This window comes from Lycium barbarum, chromosome 11 (assembly GCF_019175385.1).
Source record: "Lycium barbarum isolate Lr01 chromosome 11, ASM1917538v2, whole genome shotgun sequence".
NCBI classification, from domain to species: domain Eukaryota; kingdom Viridiplantae; phylum Streptophyta; class Magnoliopsida; order Solanales; family Solanaceae; genus Lycium; species Lycium barbarum.
The window spans coordinates 29,828,261-29,843,826 of NC_083347.1; the positions used below are offsets into that span (position 1 = coordinate 29,828,261).

At 35.2% G+C, this 15,566-nt stretch overlaps 2 protein-coding genes and 1 long non-coding RNA gene across 3 annotated transcripts; 2 read left to right on the forward strand and 1 right to left on the reverse strand.

Moving 5' to 3' along the window:
- The first annotated feature begins 1,670 nt into the window (after positions 1-1,670).
- LOC132617561 (3-hydroxyisobutyryl-CoA hydrolase 1-like) lies at positions 1,671-2,828 on the forward strand. The gene has a single exon (XM_060332597.1). It carries the CDS (start codon positions 1,671-1,673, stop codon positions 2,826-2,828), a length of 1,158 nt encoding a protein of 385 aa, XP_060188580.1.
- Positions 2,829-4,886: 2,058 nt separating this feature from the next.
- Positions 4,887-6,082, forward strand: LOC132617562 (3-hydroxyisobutyryl-CoA hydrolase 1-like). The gene has a single exon (XM_060332598.1). The coding sequence runs from the start codon at positions 5,445-5,447 to the stop codon at positions 5,889-5,891; it is 447 nt and encodes a 148-aa protein (XP_060188581.1). The 5' UTR covers positions 4,887-5,444; the 3' UTR covers positions 5,892-6,082.
- A 2,013-nt stretch (positions 6,083-8,095) lies between these two features.
- LOC132617563 (uncharacterized) lies at positions 8,096-9,182 on the reverse strand. Its single transcript, XR_009573769.1, has 3 exons — positions 8,962-9,182; positions 8,819-8,859; positions 8,096-8,235 (listed from the first exon to the last, which is right to left on the reverse strand). It is a non-coding gene; the product is annotated as an uncharacterized LOC132617563 (long non-coding RNA).
- Positions 9,183-15,566: the final 6,384 nt, after the last annotated feature.

The following is a 15,566-nucleotide window of genomic DNA, read 5'->3' on the forward strand; positions in this document are numbered from 1 at the left end:
CCCATAACTGACTGTTGTGGCATCTGCGCCCTGCTGACTAGTCATGACTACTGGAGGTATTGTACGGCAGGAAATCACAGACAATTCGAGATAGCACGCTGCAGCGCCTCGAACCCGTGACCTCAAGCCCTTTACATTCCCCTGAGGGAATCGACTCTTACCAATTGAGCTGCAGCTCAACTGGTAAAAGGCGTCTCCTTCGGGAGGACAAAGGGCTTGAGGTCACGGGTTCGAAGCGCTGCAGCGTGTCCGAATTGTCTGTGATTTCTTGCCACAATAGCTCAGTAGTCCATGCGCAGATGCATGTCAGCTAGTCAGCAGGGTCAGATACCCACAGCAGTCAGTAGAGGGGGCAACCTACAGTGCAGATCACTGTGGATCCTCGACAAAAAGTCGCCTTTTTTGTGAGGACCCACAGCTGGGCGCTGACCATGCTGTGAACCTCTGGGTATCTGACCCCATAACTGACTGTTGTGGCATCTGCGCCCTGCTGACTAGTCATGACTACTGGAGGTATTGTACGGCAGGAAATCACAGACAATTCGAGATAGCACGCTGCAGCGCCTCGAACCCGTGACCTCAACTGGTAAGAGTCGATTTCCTCATGGGAATGTAAAGGGCTTGAGGTCACGGGTTCGAGGCGCTGCAGCGTGCTATCTCGAATTGTCTGTGATTTCCTGCCGTACAATACCTCCAGTAGTCATGACTAGTCAGCAGGGCGCAGATGCCACAGCAGTCAGTTATGGGGTCAGATACCCAGAGGTTCACAGCATGGTCAGCGCCCAGCTGTGGGTCCTCAACTAAGGGTTTCAAGTTATCCAAAGTTGTGTAAAAATCATGTAGAATATGTATTTATAGGATAGTAAAAGGTCCGGGGTTTTAAAAATCAAATCCAAATCGGATCGGGAAACGCAATGAAAAAATGGCTTGGTGCACCGCCCTGGACGTCGCCCCAGACGACGCCCCAAGAGGATTTAACAGGGACTTGGGATGGGCAGACACAACTGAAGCCTCAACCTCTTTTTGTTCCACAAATTTTGTGGCCTTCATCTTGTGCCACGTTTACACTTCAGCCAATTATTGCACCTTTAATATTTCAATCATTACACCATGAATTGAGGTCTCAACTTCTATTGTTACTGCTCCATTTGCTGCTCCCAGCATTTAATTCTTTACGTCGAAAACTTCAGCTCCTTCCTTTCTTCATTAACATCATTAATAATAATCGTCACAAATTGTTTTTGCTCCTTTTCCAATTACCACTTCCCGTTTTTATCTAATTTTCTTGCTCCAAAATTCTCAATCTTCGTACCACATTATGCCTACACATTAAAAATATAATATTAAGCACGAAGCAATATAATAATACTCAAAAGACGATTAAAAGTACTAGAATGTGAGGCAACAATGACTAAATATATGCATTTTTGGCCGAACATCATAATGGTTTATGGTGCCATGGAGAAGGGGCCCAAGATGAAATGTGCCGTAATACATGAAAGAATTTTGGAAAATATGGTTGTTAGTCCAGTTACTTAAAAGACACAGAAGAAACGTGTTCAATAGGGTCATTGGTCAATGGACAAAATTAGCCCCGGGGCTGCAACAATAAATTTGCAATACTCAGCTAATCAGTCTCAAATTCCCAAAAAAGCTGAGAACCACATAGCATGGCTCAAACCTCTTTTAACAATGGCAGAACCAATGAGGTTTTGGTGGAGGAGAGAGCAAGTGTTAGAACATTCATATTAAATAGGCCTAAGCAGTTGAATACACTTTCTTATCAAATGATATCTCGGTTGTTGGAACTTTTCCATGCAAGTGTAGGAGATTCAAATGTGAAGATGATTATATTGAAGCAAAATGGAAGGGTTTTCTGTGCTGGTGGTGATGTTACAGCAATTGTTCGTAATATTCTCCAGGGTAACTGGAAATGGGGTGCTGATTATATGCGGGAAGAGTACACTCTTAACTATGTGGTGGCAACATATTGTAAACCCCAGGTTTCCATCCTTAATAGGATTGTCATGGGAGGTGGACTTGGTGCCTCTATACACGGTACATTTCGAGTTGCAACAGCGAAGTCGGTTTGTGCTATGCATGAAACAGTTTTGGGGCTCTTTCCTGATGCAGGTGCTTCTTACTTTTATTCGAGGCTTCCAGGATTCTTTGGGGAATATGCTGGTCTTACTAATGCCAGGTTGGATGGTGCTGATATGCTTGTTTGTGGTCTAGCAACTCATTTTGTACCCTCGGAGAGGTTGCCATATTTAGAACAAGCACTAGCTAAAGTCAATACGAGTGATCCAGATGTTATTTCTGCCATCATTAATCGCTTCTCTAACATACCAAAACTGAAAGCAGAAAGTCCTTATCACAAGATGAAGATTATTGACCATTGCTTCTCTCGGAGAACAAACGAAGAAATCATATCTTCTCCTGAAAATTATGAGGCTTTGAACAAGAAGGATGAGTACTGGATCTCTTCAACTATCCAATCACTGAAGAAAGCATCCCCAACAAGTCTTCAGATTTCATTGAGATCAATAAGAGAGGGGAGGCTGCAAGGTGTTGGTAGTTACCTTATTCGGGAGTATAGGATAGCTTGTCATGTGTTTAGAGGAGAATTCAGCAAAGATTTTTTCGAGGGATGCAGAGCCATACTCATCGACAGGGATAGAAATCCCAAGTGGGAGCCCTCCAGACTGGAACTAATTACAGATGATGATGTTGATCGTTACTTGTCCAAGATAGATGATGAAGATTGGCAGGACCTAAAGTTGCCTCCAAGATCAAACTTGCCTCCATATGCAATTGCCAAACTTTAAAGTCCACTTCTCTACAGCATGTTGCATCTTCACTACATCATTTTAAAACTTTTATTTTTATTAGGAAGTGGTACACCAAATAAATGCACGTCACTCCAATGTATGAAATGACAAAAATCTAGCCTAAGGATAGATATAGTGCTATACAATACTTGCCAGAGTTGTGTATACAGATATGCACATCATTTAATTGAATTGTGATGTCCACCCTCAAGCACAATGGTAGATTGTACTACTAAATAATTTGCCATGTAGCTTCTGTAATTAGAGATAATGTATTGATCTTAATTTATTGCAATGCGAGAACCTACGTACTAGTCTTGGCTAGGAAAAATAAGTTGGATTCTTCATATGATCTTGGACAATTCTCATCTTATGGATTTAACTCTTGGGATTGAGTTAAGCACAAAAGTTTCTCATTCTCTTGAGTTAGCTTTTGGATTGGATTAGGCAAAAAATCTTTTTTTTTTAAATATATGATATGTGAATTGTGATCCATCTTCATAATTATTTTTGGAAGGAAAAGTAGATGCTTCATGGGTTCGAGCCGTGGGAACAACCTCTAGCAGAAATGCATGGTAAGGCGCGTTCAATAGACCTTTGTGGTCCGACCCTTCGCTGGACCCCGTGCATAACGGAAGCTTAGTGCACCGGACTACTCTTTCCTTTTTTTTTTTTTAAGGAAAGTAGAAGCTATTTTTCAGAAGTTGGAAAAAAGTAGTTTTTTCTCGGAAGCACTTTTGCATTGCTACTCTGATATCAGAAAAAGTGATTTTCAAATTGGTTAGCCAAACACAAACTGTTTTTTCCCAAAAATACTTTTTGAAAAAGCAATTCTAACAAACAACACTTTTCTAAACACAGATTCTAGAAGCTCGGTTAAACATTTAAAGTCTTTTTTTTTAATTAAAAAGTCTATGACATGGCTATTGATAATTTTGTAAAAGAACGGAAATGTCAAGAACACCAATTCAGATACTTGAAACCTTTAGATGAGTAACAGAAAAAATGACTAGAGATAAATAACAGGCAGCAGGAGCATAGCTGTTTTACACGTTGCATCAAGATACATCTTGAAAAAGACTTTGGAGGGATGATTTTTGTTCTTCCATCTACTGATCAAAATATAAAAATTATGGTCTTCCCCTAGAAGTGAAACGAAAATGACCTAAATAATGTTACTCCTTATTCAACACTTTGGGAACTTTGATGTAAGGCTCCTCAAAGCTTGGCACAGCAAAAATCAGTGCTTCCCTAATAGAGCAAAATGCATATAAGAATCATTTGTTTGCTCTAAACACCGTAAGGCAAAAATAACATAAAATAAATTAGATGAAGGATAACAAGATTACCTATTCTCAAACTTTTCAGGTATGTCGTCGCGCAAAATTATCTCCCTCAGTATCTACAGATCAAGAAAGAATTGCCAAAAGGATAAAATTTAATGTTGCATCAAATGTTTTGATGTTCAAAAGTCTTGCGCTCTTACTAGTTATTAATACTCAAATCATCAAAGAAAATCCAACAAAATATTTCGATTCTTACAATCTGTTTCAACTTTCAAAAGATTTTAAATCCAAGAAAGGTCTAGTTGCAAAAAGAATAGAAACCTTTGACTGTTCTATTTATTGTTTGTCAACCCTAGCATGGTTAGCTTCTTCCAGGAATCCAATCCTAAAGGTACTGTCACAGGTTAACACTAGTAAACTAGGACACGAGAGAAGAGAACAAAAGGATGAGGAAGGCGTTAATGGCTGTTCTATTTTAATGGATTACAATTTGCAAGGAGATATATTTCTTCATTGTTAGGTCACCCCAATTTGTTTTGGTGCTTATGGTTGCAGATGAAAAGACAGGCATTCTTATAGCATTTTCTCATTTTGATGCCAAATGAAGCAAACACTATTTCAAGAACCATATGACATTATCTTCAAGAAAATAAATTACAGTAGAACTTTAAAAGAAAAAAATAAGTCAAAGAGAAGTATTCAATTAAGTTGAAGTTGAAGTATTCACCTGCCCTTATGGCTGGTTCGATACTCTGCAGGTCGACAGCTTGAAGTTGTCCAAACCTGTTTCACCAGTGAAGGCGAGCATCACGACACTATAAAAAAAAGGGCAGCCCGGTGCACTTAGCTCCCGCTATGCGCGGGGTCCGGGGAAGGGCTGCGCCACAAGCGTCTATTGCCTTACTCGAGATTTCTGCAAGAGGCATCACACACTAAAAGTAGATAATGCACCATAAGAAAATTTACAAAAAGTACCAACACTAAAAGTATATGCAATTATCGATTGAGACTTTCAGTCTTCGGTCAGTTTGGACAGACAAATACTTAAAGTTTCCACCAAGTTCTTGGACGAACACCTCAAGCAAGCTTCAAAGGTTCCACACTATTTGGTCCCATAACCTTAGCTAAATGGTTTAGCTACTCATATTCATTAAATGAAAAACAAAGATAAACAAAGTATTCATATCATTTTGTACACTCGGAGAGATTGCCATTTTTAGAACAAGCACTAATTAAAGTCAATACGAGTGATCCAGATGTTATTTCTGCCATCATTAGTCGCTTCTCTAACATATCAAAGCTGAAAGCAGAAAGTCCTTATCACAAGATGAAGATTATTGAACATTGCTTCTCTCGGAGAACATGCGAAGAAATCATATCTTCTCTTGAAAATTATGAGGCTTTGAACAAGAAGGATGAGTACTGGATCTCTTCAACCATCCAATCGCTGAAGAAAGCATCCCCGACAAGTCTAAAGATTTCATTGAGATCAATAAGAGAGGGGAGGTTGCAAGGTGTTGGTAGTTGCCTTATTCGAGAGTATAGGATGGCTTGTCATGTGTTTAGGGGAGAATTCAGCAAAGATTTTTTCGAGGGATGCAGAGCCATACTCATCGATAAGGATAGAAATCCTAAGTGGGAGCCCTCCAGACCGGAACTAATTACAGATGATCATGTTGATCGTTACTTCTCCAAGATAGATGATGAAGATTGGCAAGACCTAAAGCTGCCTCCAAGATCAAACTTACCTCCATATGCAATTGCCAAACTTTAAAATTCACTTCTCTACAGCCTGTTGTCTCTAATCACTACATCATTTTAAAACTTTTATTTTTATTGGGAAGTGTTACACCAAATAAATGGACATCACTCAATTTTATGAAATGCCAAAAATCAAGCCTAAGGAAAGGTACATTGCTATACAATACTTGTCAGAGTTGTGTATACAGATATGCACATCATTTGAATGAATTGCGATGTCAACCCTCAAGCACAATAGTAGATTGTACTATTAAAATAATTTGCCATGTAGTTTCTGTATTCAAAAATAATGTATCGATATTAATTTATTGCAATGTGAGCACCTGCGTACTAGTATTGCTTTGGAAAAAAAATTGAACTCTTTATATGATCTTGGACAATTCTTATCTTATGAATTTAACTCTTGGGATTGAGTTACGCACAAAAGTTTCTCATCTCTTGAGTAAGCTTTTGGAATTGAATTTGGCAAAAAAAAAAAATCCAATTATATGATATGTGATCCATCCTCATAATAATTTTTGGAAGGAAAGTAGAAGCTATTTTCAGAAGTTGAAAAAAAGTGGTTCTCTTAGAAGCACTTTTGACCAAGCACAAAGTGCTACTCTAATATCGGAAAAGTGATTTTCAAATTGATTAGCCAAACACAAACTACTTCTCTCCAAAAATACTTTTTAAAAAGCACTTCTAACAAACAACACTTTTTTCAAAAAAAAAAAAAAAAACAACAACAACAATACTTCTCATAACGCAGATTTTAGAAGCTCGGTTAAACAGGTTATAAGTCTGGAATCTATGACATGGCTATAGATAATTTTGTAAAAGAAGGAAATGTCAAGAACACCAATTCAGATACTTGGAAACCCTTAGATGAGTAATAGAAAAAATGACTAGAGATAACTAACAAGCAGCAGAAGCATAGCTGTTTTACACGTTGCATCAAGATACATCTTCAAAAGATCTTGGAGCGATGATTTCTGGCCTTCCATCTACTGATCAAAATATATAAAATTATGGTCTTCCCCTGGAAGTGAAACGAAAATTACCTAAATAATGTCACTCCTTATTCAACACTTTGGGAAATTTGATGTAAGGCTCCTCCAAGCTTGGCACAGCAGAAATCAATGTTTCCCTAATAGAGGAAAATGCATACAAGAATCATTTGTTTGCTCTGAACACCGCAGGGCCAAAATAACATAAAAGAAAGTAGACGGAGGATAACAAGATTACCTATTCTCAAACTTTTCAGGTAGGTCGTCGCACAAATTATCTCCCTCAGTATCTGCAGATCAGGAAAGAATTGCCAAAAGGATAAAATTTAATGTTGCATCAAATGTTTTGATGTTCAAAAGTCTTGCACTCTTACATGTTATTAGTAACCAAGTCATCAAAGAAAATCCAACAAAATATTTCGATTCTTACAATCTGTTTCAACTTTCAAAAGGTTTTTAAATCTAAGAAAGATCCAGATGCAAAAAGAACAGTAACCTTTGACTGTTTAATTTATTGTTTGTTAACCTTAGCATGGTTAGCTTCTTCCAGGAATCCATCCTAAAGATACTGTCCCATGTTAACACTAGTAAACTAGAACATGAGAGAAGAGAACAAAAGGATGAGGAAGGCATTAATTGTTGTTCATTACAATTTGCAAGGAGATAAATTTCGTCATTGTTGGGTGTCCATTGGCTGACACTAAGGATAAGTCAACGAAATCTTTTAGCATGGCATATCTGGTGGCGGGTCACCCCAATCTGTTTTGGTGCTTATGGTTAGAGATGAAAAGACAGGCATTCTTTTACCATTTTCTCATTTTTTATGCTAAATGAAGCAAAAAACATTTCGAGAATCATATGACCTTATCTTCAAGAAAATAAATTACAATAGAACTTTAAAAGAAAAAAAATCAAAGAGAAGTATTCAATTAAGTTGAAGCTGAAGTATTCACCTGCCCTTATTGCTGGTTCGATACTCTCCAGATCGACTGCTTGAAGTTGTCCAAACCTGTTTCACCAGTGAAGGCGAGCATCACAACACTATAAAAAAAAGGGCAGCCCGGTGCACTAAGCTCCCGCTATGTGTGGAGTCCGGGGAAGGGCCGGACCACAAGGGTCTATTGTACGCAGCCTTACCTGACATATCTGCAAAAGGCATCACAACACTAAAAGTAGATAATGCACTATAAGAAAAATTACAAAAAGTACCAACACTAAAAGTATATGGAATTATCGATTGAGGCTTTTTTCAGCCTTCGGTCAGCTTAGACAGACAAATACTTAAAGTTTCCACCAAGTTCTTGGACGAATACCTCAAGCACGCTTCAAAGGTTCCACACTATTTAAAGTTCTAGCACAGCTGGAATTCTGACTTGAAATAAAAACTCTGAACGTTGTTTTTCGGAACTTGAAGGCAAATTTAGATGATTAGTTAGACAAAAACTCATCAAATTACCCGGTTCCCCACCCTGCTCCCCTAGGCAAAGTGGGGAAAAGAAAACGACACATTTTAAGATATAACTCTACTATCTTTAGCATAGCTAACTCAACTGAAATAAAAGTAAATAACAACGCCTCTAAGGTATTAAATAAGTAAACATAAAACCTTTAACATTCAATCAATGCCCATTCCAAATCAATAAAATTTCTGTTCACATTACTTATGGAAATTCTGATGTCTCAGTGTCTCAACTTCCATTTTATCAAGCACTTAGCATAAAAGAAATCAGCACTGCGCTAGCAACATAATCGAAGGGAATCTCTTGAATTAAGAGCAAGATATTAATTAACTCTTGAATTTGAAGAATTTTAACAAACATAACCCTAATAATCTTAATATCCATAAATAACTAAAGAACATTAAAATGTCAACAAATTTTCAATCATTGAACACTATCTTAATTCTTTTTCAATATTAACCACTGAGAAAAATGCAGAGAAAGAGAGGTACCAATCTATAACTTGTTGAATTTTGGGAGCGAATTCTTCAACCTGCATACGAATAAATCAAGACCCAATAAAACAAGCCATAATTACTTGTTGAAAAGTGAGTGAAATAACAAAAAACTTAAAGATGAAATGGGTATTAATTACTTCTTGAGGGGTTAGTGAAATCTGAGCTTTTTAAGCCAAACGAGGAATATCAGGAGGCTCTAAAACACTCGATTTCACAGAGTAACTTCGCTGAGTTGTCGAATGCTTAGGCTTAGTTGCCAGTGGGAATGAGGAAATACCATTTTTAGTGACACTGAAGAAGAAAGAATCAGTCACAATTTTTGCTGGTTTTAGCAAATGCAAAGTTTTGATACTCGCCATGGATAGTGTTTGTTTGTTTGCTTGATGAGGATGACGATGATACTACTTTAGTAGGAATTTAACATTTCAATAGTTTTTTTCAAAAAAAAAAAATCTGTTTTCAATAAGTTTTTTATGTTTCCCGCCGATGTCTAATACCTATGTTAGAGCCCCGATTATAACCGGATTCGCGCAGTGTAGGACCTCATTTAGGGATGTGCGTCCTACCAAAGACTTTTTCATAACCAGGACTCGAATCTGAAACCTCTGATAAAGAGAAGAGCAGCCCGCTGCAACACATCCTTTGGTGTTTTTTTTTTTCAATAAGTCAATCATGCCTCTACTAATAATAGCAACAACAACAACAAACTAGTGAAATCGCACATCGTGAGGTCTGGGGAGGGTAGAGTGTACGCAGACCTTACTCCTACCAAGGTAGGACGGCTGTTTCCGATAGACCCTCGGCTCAATAAAAGCATAAAAAGAAGTCAGATAAGGTTAAGAGAATCAAAGCGATATGAAATGAAATAATGCAAGCGACACAGATAACACAGGATAATCAAAGCACAGGAAATAACAGATAATAGGAGAAATCTGAGCAGAAGAAATTATATTGCGATAATGCGACTACTAATAAGAACGGAAAACGAGACTATCTACTAGCCTTCTACCCTAATTTGGGTCCTCCAAACCCTCATATCTAAGGTCATGTACTCGGTAAGCTGTAGTTGCGCCATGTCGTGTCTAATTACCTCTCCCCAATACTTCTTCGATCTAACCCTACCTCGTCTGAAACCATCCATGGCCAACCTCTCACACCTCCGCACTGGGGCATCTGTGTCTCTCCTCTTCACATGCCCAAACCATCTCAATCTCTCTTCTCGTATCTTATCTTCCACCGAGGCCACCCCCACCTTATCCCGAATATGCTCATTCCTAATCTTGTCACTCCTGGTGTGGCCACACATTCATCTTAACATTCTCATCTCGGCAACTTTCATCTTTTGAACGTGAGAGATCTTAACCGGCCAACACTCCGCCACATACAACATAGTCGGTCTAACCACCACTTTGTAGAACTTGCCCTTAAGTTTTGGTGGCACCTTCTTGTCACATAGCACTCCGGAAGCAAGCCTCCATTTCATCCACCCTGCCCCAATACGATGTGTGACATCATCGTCAATCTCCCCGCTGCTTTGCAGAATAGACCCAAGGTATCTCCCCTCTACTAATAATAGCAATGCAAATAAAATCAATATTGAGAATCCCTTCTATTAAAAACAAAATTATATAGGTAAAATTTAAATTTTAAATAGAAAACAATGTATATAATTAATAATATATTCTAATTTCAGTATGTTATTTGTTTAAAAAAAACTTATTATTCTCTCGAACATAATCAAATAAATATTAAAAAAATAAGTAAAAGTAGAGAACAAGAATTTCTAAAAATAAAATTAAGAAATTCATGTTATCTCTATACATATATTCATATTATGTTTTGATCCAAAAGTTTTAAATTGAATTCAATAAAATAATAAGTTTTTTTTTTTTTAATGTAATAAGCAATAGACACAAACCTTTAATTTGATCCCTTTCAAAATTCCACAATTAACATAGAAGATGGAAGATTTATAATTTTGATTGAGAGTTATAAATTTCATTTGTAAGATTTTGAATGTTTGGGGATCATTTGATACAAGGATAAGAAATTATAATTGCTGGATAAATTGTAAGATTATTTAATCATGTATTTAGCTGAATTCTTACTTTAATGTAAATAATTTTAAGATAAGTTAAATAAAATGACATATTTTCCTTCTCTAAATCACTTTCCCTAAAATCTTTTAAGAATAACAAGATTAAAATAAAAAAAGTTAAAATTTTATCTAAAATAATCTAGTGTAAATCAAACACATATTTTAAATACACTAGTCTCTATAAACATGTCTCACACATTATTCCCTGTCAACCTCAATCACCTCAAAAAATATTAGATATATATATATATATATAGATTATGAGGTACAAAAATGTTACTGTAATATAAGATTATATACACTTAATACTTCTTTGAAGAAGATGTTCCTGCTATATATTTTTTGTTTTTTTTTCTCATATGAGAAACATGTTACGACTAGGATAATCTAATATTAAGGATTGAGTGATCACATATTTATTTATCGTCATTTACAAATATAAAAGTGTTGAATACCGTTACTAAACAAAATTAAAGTATAAGAATATCTTACGGTGTTAAGAATATTTAGTAATTTATTTTTTTTAAAATTAAGTTGATCAAAAATGTAAGATACAATATTTAAACAAAAAAAAAGTCCTCCCATCATCGTAAAATTTTATTATTTCATGGTAGTTTTTATGATGAACTGCTTATACGTAGAAATAATTTCAACTGTTTTATTTTCTTCAACATAAAAATTTATATCTATTGACATGCAAAAGATAATCAATCAACTTTAGATAGATAATTTTTTTTCTTATTCTCCTATTTTATTTAAGCATATCCAGATGATTCCCCTAATTATATCCTAACTAATAGTCATCCAATTTTGATTTTATCATACAAAAATCACTTTTTAATTTTTTGTACATAAAAGTCATCAAGCTTAAAGTTTACCACACAAAAAATGCTTTTCTGTGTTTAGTAAAAGAAGCGATATTATCTTTCATACATAAAAATCATCCAACTTAACTAAAGTTTATCACACAAAATTATTTTTTGTTACATAAAAATCATCCAACTTAACTAAAGTTTATCACACAAAATTATTTTTTGTTACATAAAAATCATCCAATTTAACTAAAGTTTATCACACAAATTATTTTTGTATTTTCTTTTTTACATAAAAGGCAATCAATTTTGGCCAAGTTAACCAATGTGTAATTCTCACCTGAATTCTTATATTTTGTACGGAAAATGTGTCATGACACTTTAAATAGCTAGTTAGCTCGATAAAATATATTATTTGTAATGGATTAATTACGTAGACTTTTACCCGTATTTCTCTTCTTAACACTAATCATTTGTGATTTATGAAATTATGTTTATCTCCTTATTTTAATTTTTTTGTAGCAATTCGAAGCCATGAAACATATCAACCTCGTAGATTTTGTGTTTGTCATTGAACTTGTTTGATGCTCTAACAACAAATATTATGCTAATTAAAGAAAGATTTATAAAATTCACTATATAAAAGAGTATATTAGTAAGGGTATTTATAAAATTCACTAAACTGAATTCAAAGAAAGGTATTTATAAAAATCATTAAACAGAGAATTAGGCTAATTCGTATTTTTTTCTAATTCCTTTTTTAACCTAAATTTTACTTCTAATTCTGTAACTAACTAATTTGCTCCTTCCTTTGGATTTAGTACAATTATTATGACCAAATTCTATACGTACCAACCTGCCTATGATCAATCACATTCGATTAATTAATATAGAAAGTCAACCCTACTTGAATTGAGAGTCCTAAAAAGGTTTCCTTTACTGATATGAATCTTTTACATTTGTTATAGTGTCGTTATGATTGAATTCAAAGTTCTAATAGGTATTTAATATGACAATTATATCCAACGTCGAATAGAATTATTTATTTGAAAAAGTTATTTTGAAGGGTATAAAAGTCGTTCAATACTTTAAGGATATTTTGGTCAACCGACATTTATATTCATGCTTTTAAAATAATATAGATAGATGTTATGCAGAACAAGGCGGTCTCTTATTTGCTATTTAAAGATGTGTCTCATTTGGAAAAAACATTTTATGGAAAATCAGCAAGATTACTTAAGTTTCTGATATTTACTAAATACTAGTGTCACTTGCCCCAAACCGACATTAAAAATTCAATTATTTGATATTTTTTAAATTTTTTCTGCTCTTGGTTCTTTATTCTTGTAACATCAGTTTGACATTTTCGAAAGACTTCTAAAATATCAAAGTATAAAAACGTATGTTAACGGAAAACATTTTTCTTAGTTTATATAAGATTTTTTTAGGAAAAAAATCAATAATTGAAAGCTCTTCTAATTTTAATTTTTTGAGATTAAGTCCCCAATGATCCACATTGAGCTTTTTATATGTTAAATCAATTTCATTTGAGTTCTTTGAATTGAACTCATATTGGCTAACCTATTTTTTACCAAAAAATATTTTGCAAAATACCGGATAGTTAATATGTTATATAATTTAGGACAAAAAATTTAAGTTTAATATGAAAAAATTATTACTCCTAAATTATATAAAATATATTATCATGTTTTTTACAAAATATTTTAATAGTAAAAAATGTAAAAAATATACTTTTTGCAATTGTCTAGTATTATTACTGCATCGAGATCAAATTATATTTCTTTAAATACATTGTTTTTCAAACATTTTAGAATATATATATATATATATATATAAATAATATCTTATAGTTCCTCTTTTAATATAGTAGTTTATTAGATAATATTATGTTAAAAGTTTGCGCACTTAAAATTAGATTAATTAACTGCCATACTTCGGAATTCATTTTTCGATTGACACGGAAGGGCTATTATTTACATTTTTGATAAATTTTTAAAGTATTTAACAATGATATATTTTAACAAGTTTAATAATATTTTCACATAAAAAACTCAAATATGTATGAGTATGCTTTGTGGGGGCCACTATAACATTTTCCATGACATCATCTTTTTCAGTGGCATAAAAAAAGCCCTAAAAGCTCTTAAAATTTACCAAAATGTGTGACAATTTATAAAGTCATAAAAATTTCAAGTAAAGGTAAAAAAAGGATAAAAAATTCATGTGAGGATTACAAAAAATGAAAATTCTCCCTTGTATATGGTGATAAAGTAGAAAATATTATTTTAAAAATATTTATATATAATACACCATGATCCCGTTGAATAAAAACAAAGGGGATATCCAGAATTGCAACAACTATAGGGGTATCAAGCTGTTGAGCCATACGATGAAAGTTTGGGAGAGAGTGGTGGAAGCGAGGATGAGGAAGTCAGTTTCTATTTCGGAGAACCAGTTTGGATTCATACCGGGGCGTTCGACTACAGAAGCCATTCACCTTGTGAGGAGGTTGGTGGAGCAGTATAGGGACAAAAAGACTGACTTGCACATGGTGTTTGTTGACCTTGAGAAGGCTTACGACAAAGTCCCAAGAAAGGTGCTGTGGAGATGTCTGGAAGCCAGAGGTGTTCCTGTAGCATACATTAGAGCGATTAAGAACATGTATGATAGAGCCAAGACCTGAGTGAGGACGGTTGGAGGTGGCTCGGAACACTTTCCAATCACGATGGGCCTGCACCAGGGTCCGCGCTTAGCCCGTTTCTGTTGTTGTGGCAATGGATGCTCTGACAAGCCACATTCAATGAGAGATACCGTGGTGCATGTTGTTTGCAGATGACATTGTGCTTATTGACGAGTCGCGGAGCGGTGTTAACACGAGACTGGAGGTTTGGCATAGACTCTGGAGTCGAAGGGTTTCAAGTTGAGCAGGACTAAGACAGAGTACTTAGAGTGCAAGTTCAGTGATGTGAGACAGGTAGAGGACGGGGACGTGCAGCTGGATACTTAAGTCATCTAGAAGAAAGAAAGTTTCAAGTACCTGGGGTCGATCATCCAAGGGACTGGCGAGATTGATGACGATGTCACACATTGTATTGGAGCGGGATGGATGAAATGGAAGCTCGCATCGGGGGTGTTGTGCGAGATTGATGATGATGTCACACATCATAACCTGTTCCAACTACTTGATTACTTGTTGGAGACAGCTTCAGTTTTTGTCTCTTTCATAACAAAATGCAACAACTAAGTGACTTATTGAAACAAATAACATACTTGTTGCAACAAGTAGGTTACTAGTTGCAACAACTCACTTATTTGTTGGAGACAGCTTCAGTCTCTGTTTCATCCAACAACTGTAAAATATGTCTAACAGCTGCTGTAATTGATGCAGCAAGTATCATACTTATTGCAACAAGTAACTCAGTTGTTGGAAAGAGTAGGAGCTCTCCAACAGATTTCACAGTTATTGCATAAAGTACAACAGCTGTTGTAAATTATTTATTCACATTTTTTGTAATTGTTGCAACAGATTAGTAAATCTGTTGCAACAACTTCATAATTTATCAACAACTCTTGCAGAAACACTAGGACTACAACAGCTGATGCAAAAAGTTCAGAAGCTCTTACACAGCAGCTTTAGAACTTGTTGCAACAACTATACTGCTGTAACTACGAATCTGGGAAAATCAGCAAATAAGGCAACTATACCCAGATGAACAATTGAAAGAAACAATATTGTTTAACTTACCAATGGACCCGAAAACACTTATGAAGTAATGCCAGTGCTACACCAATGACATTCAATCAAAAAATT

What these genes read in the sequence shown, in the direction of transcription:
- LOC132617561 (XM_060332597.1), top strand. Translation starts at nt 1,671, where the DNA reads ATGGCTCAAACCTCTTTTAACAATGGCAGAACCAATGAGGTTTTGGTG.
- LOC132617562 (XM_060332598.1), top strand. Translation starts at nt 5,445, where the DNA reads ATGAAGATTATTGAACATTGCTTCTCTCGGAGAACATGCGAAGAAATC.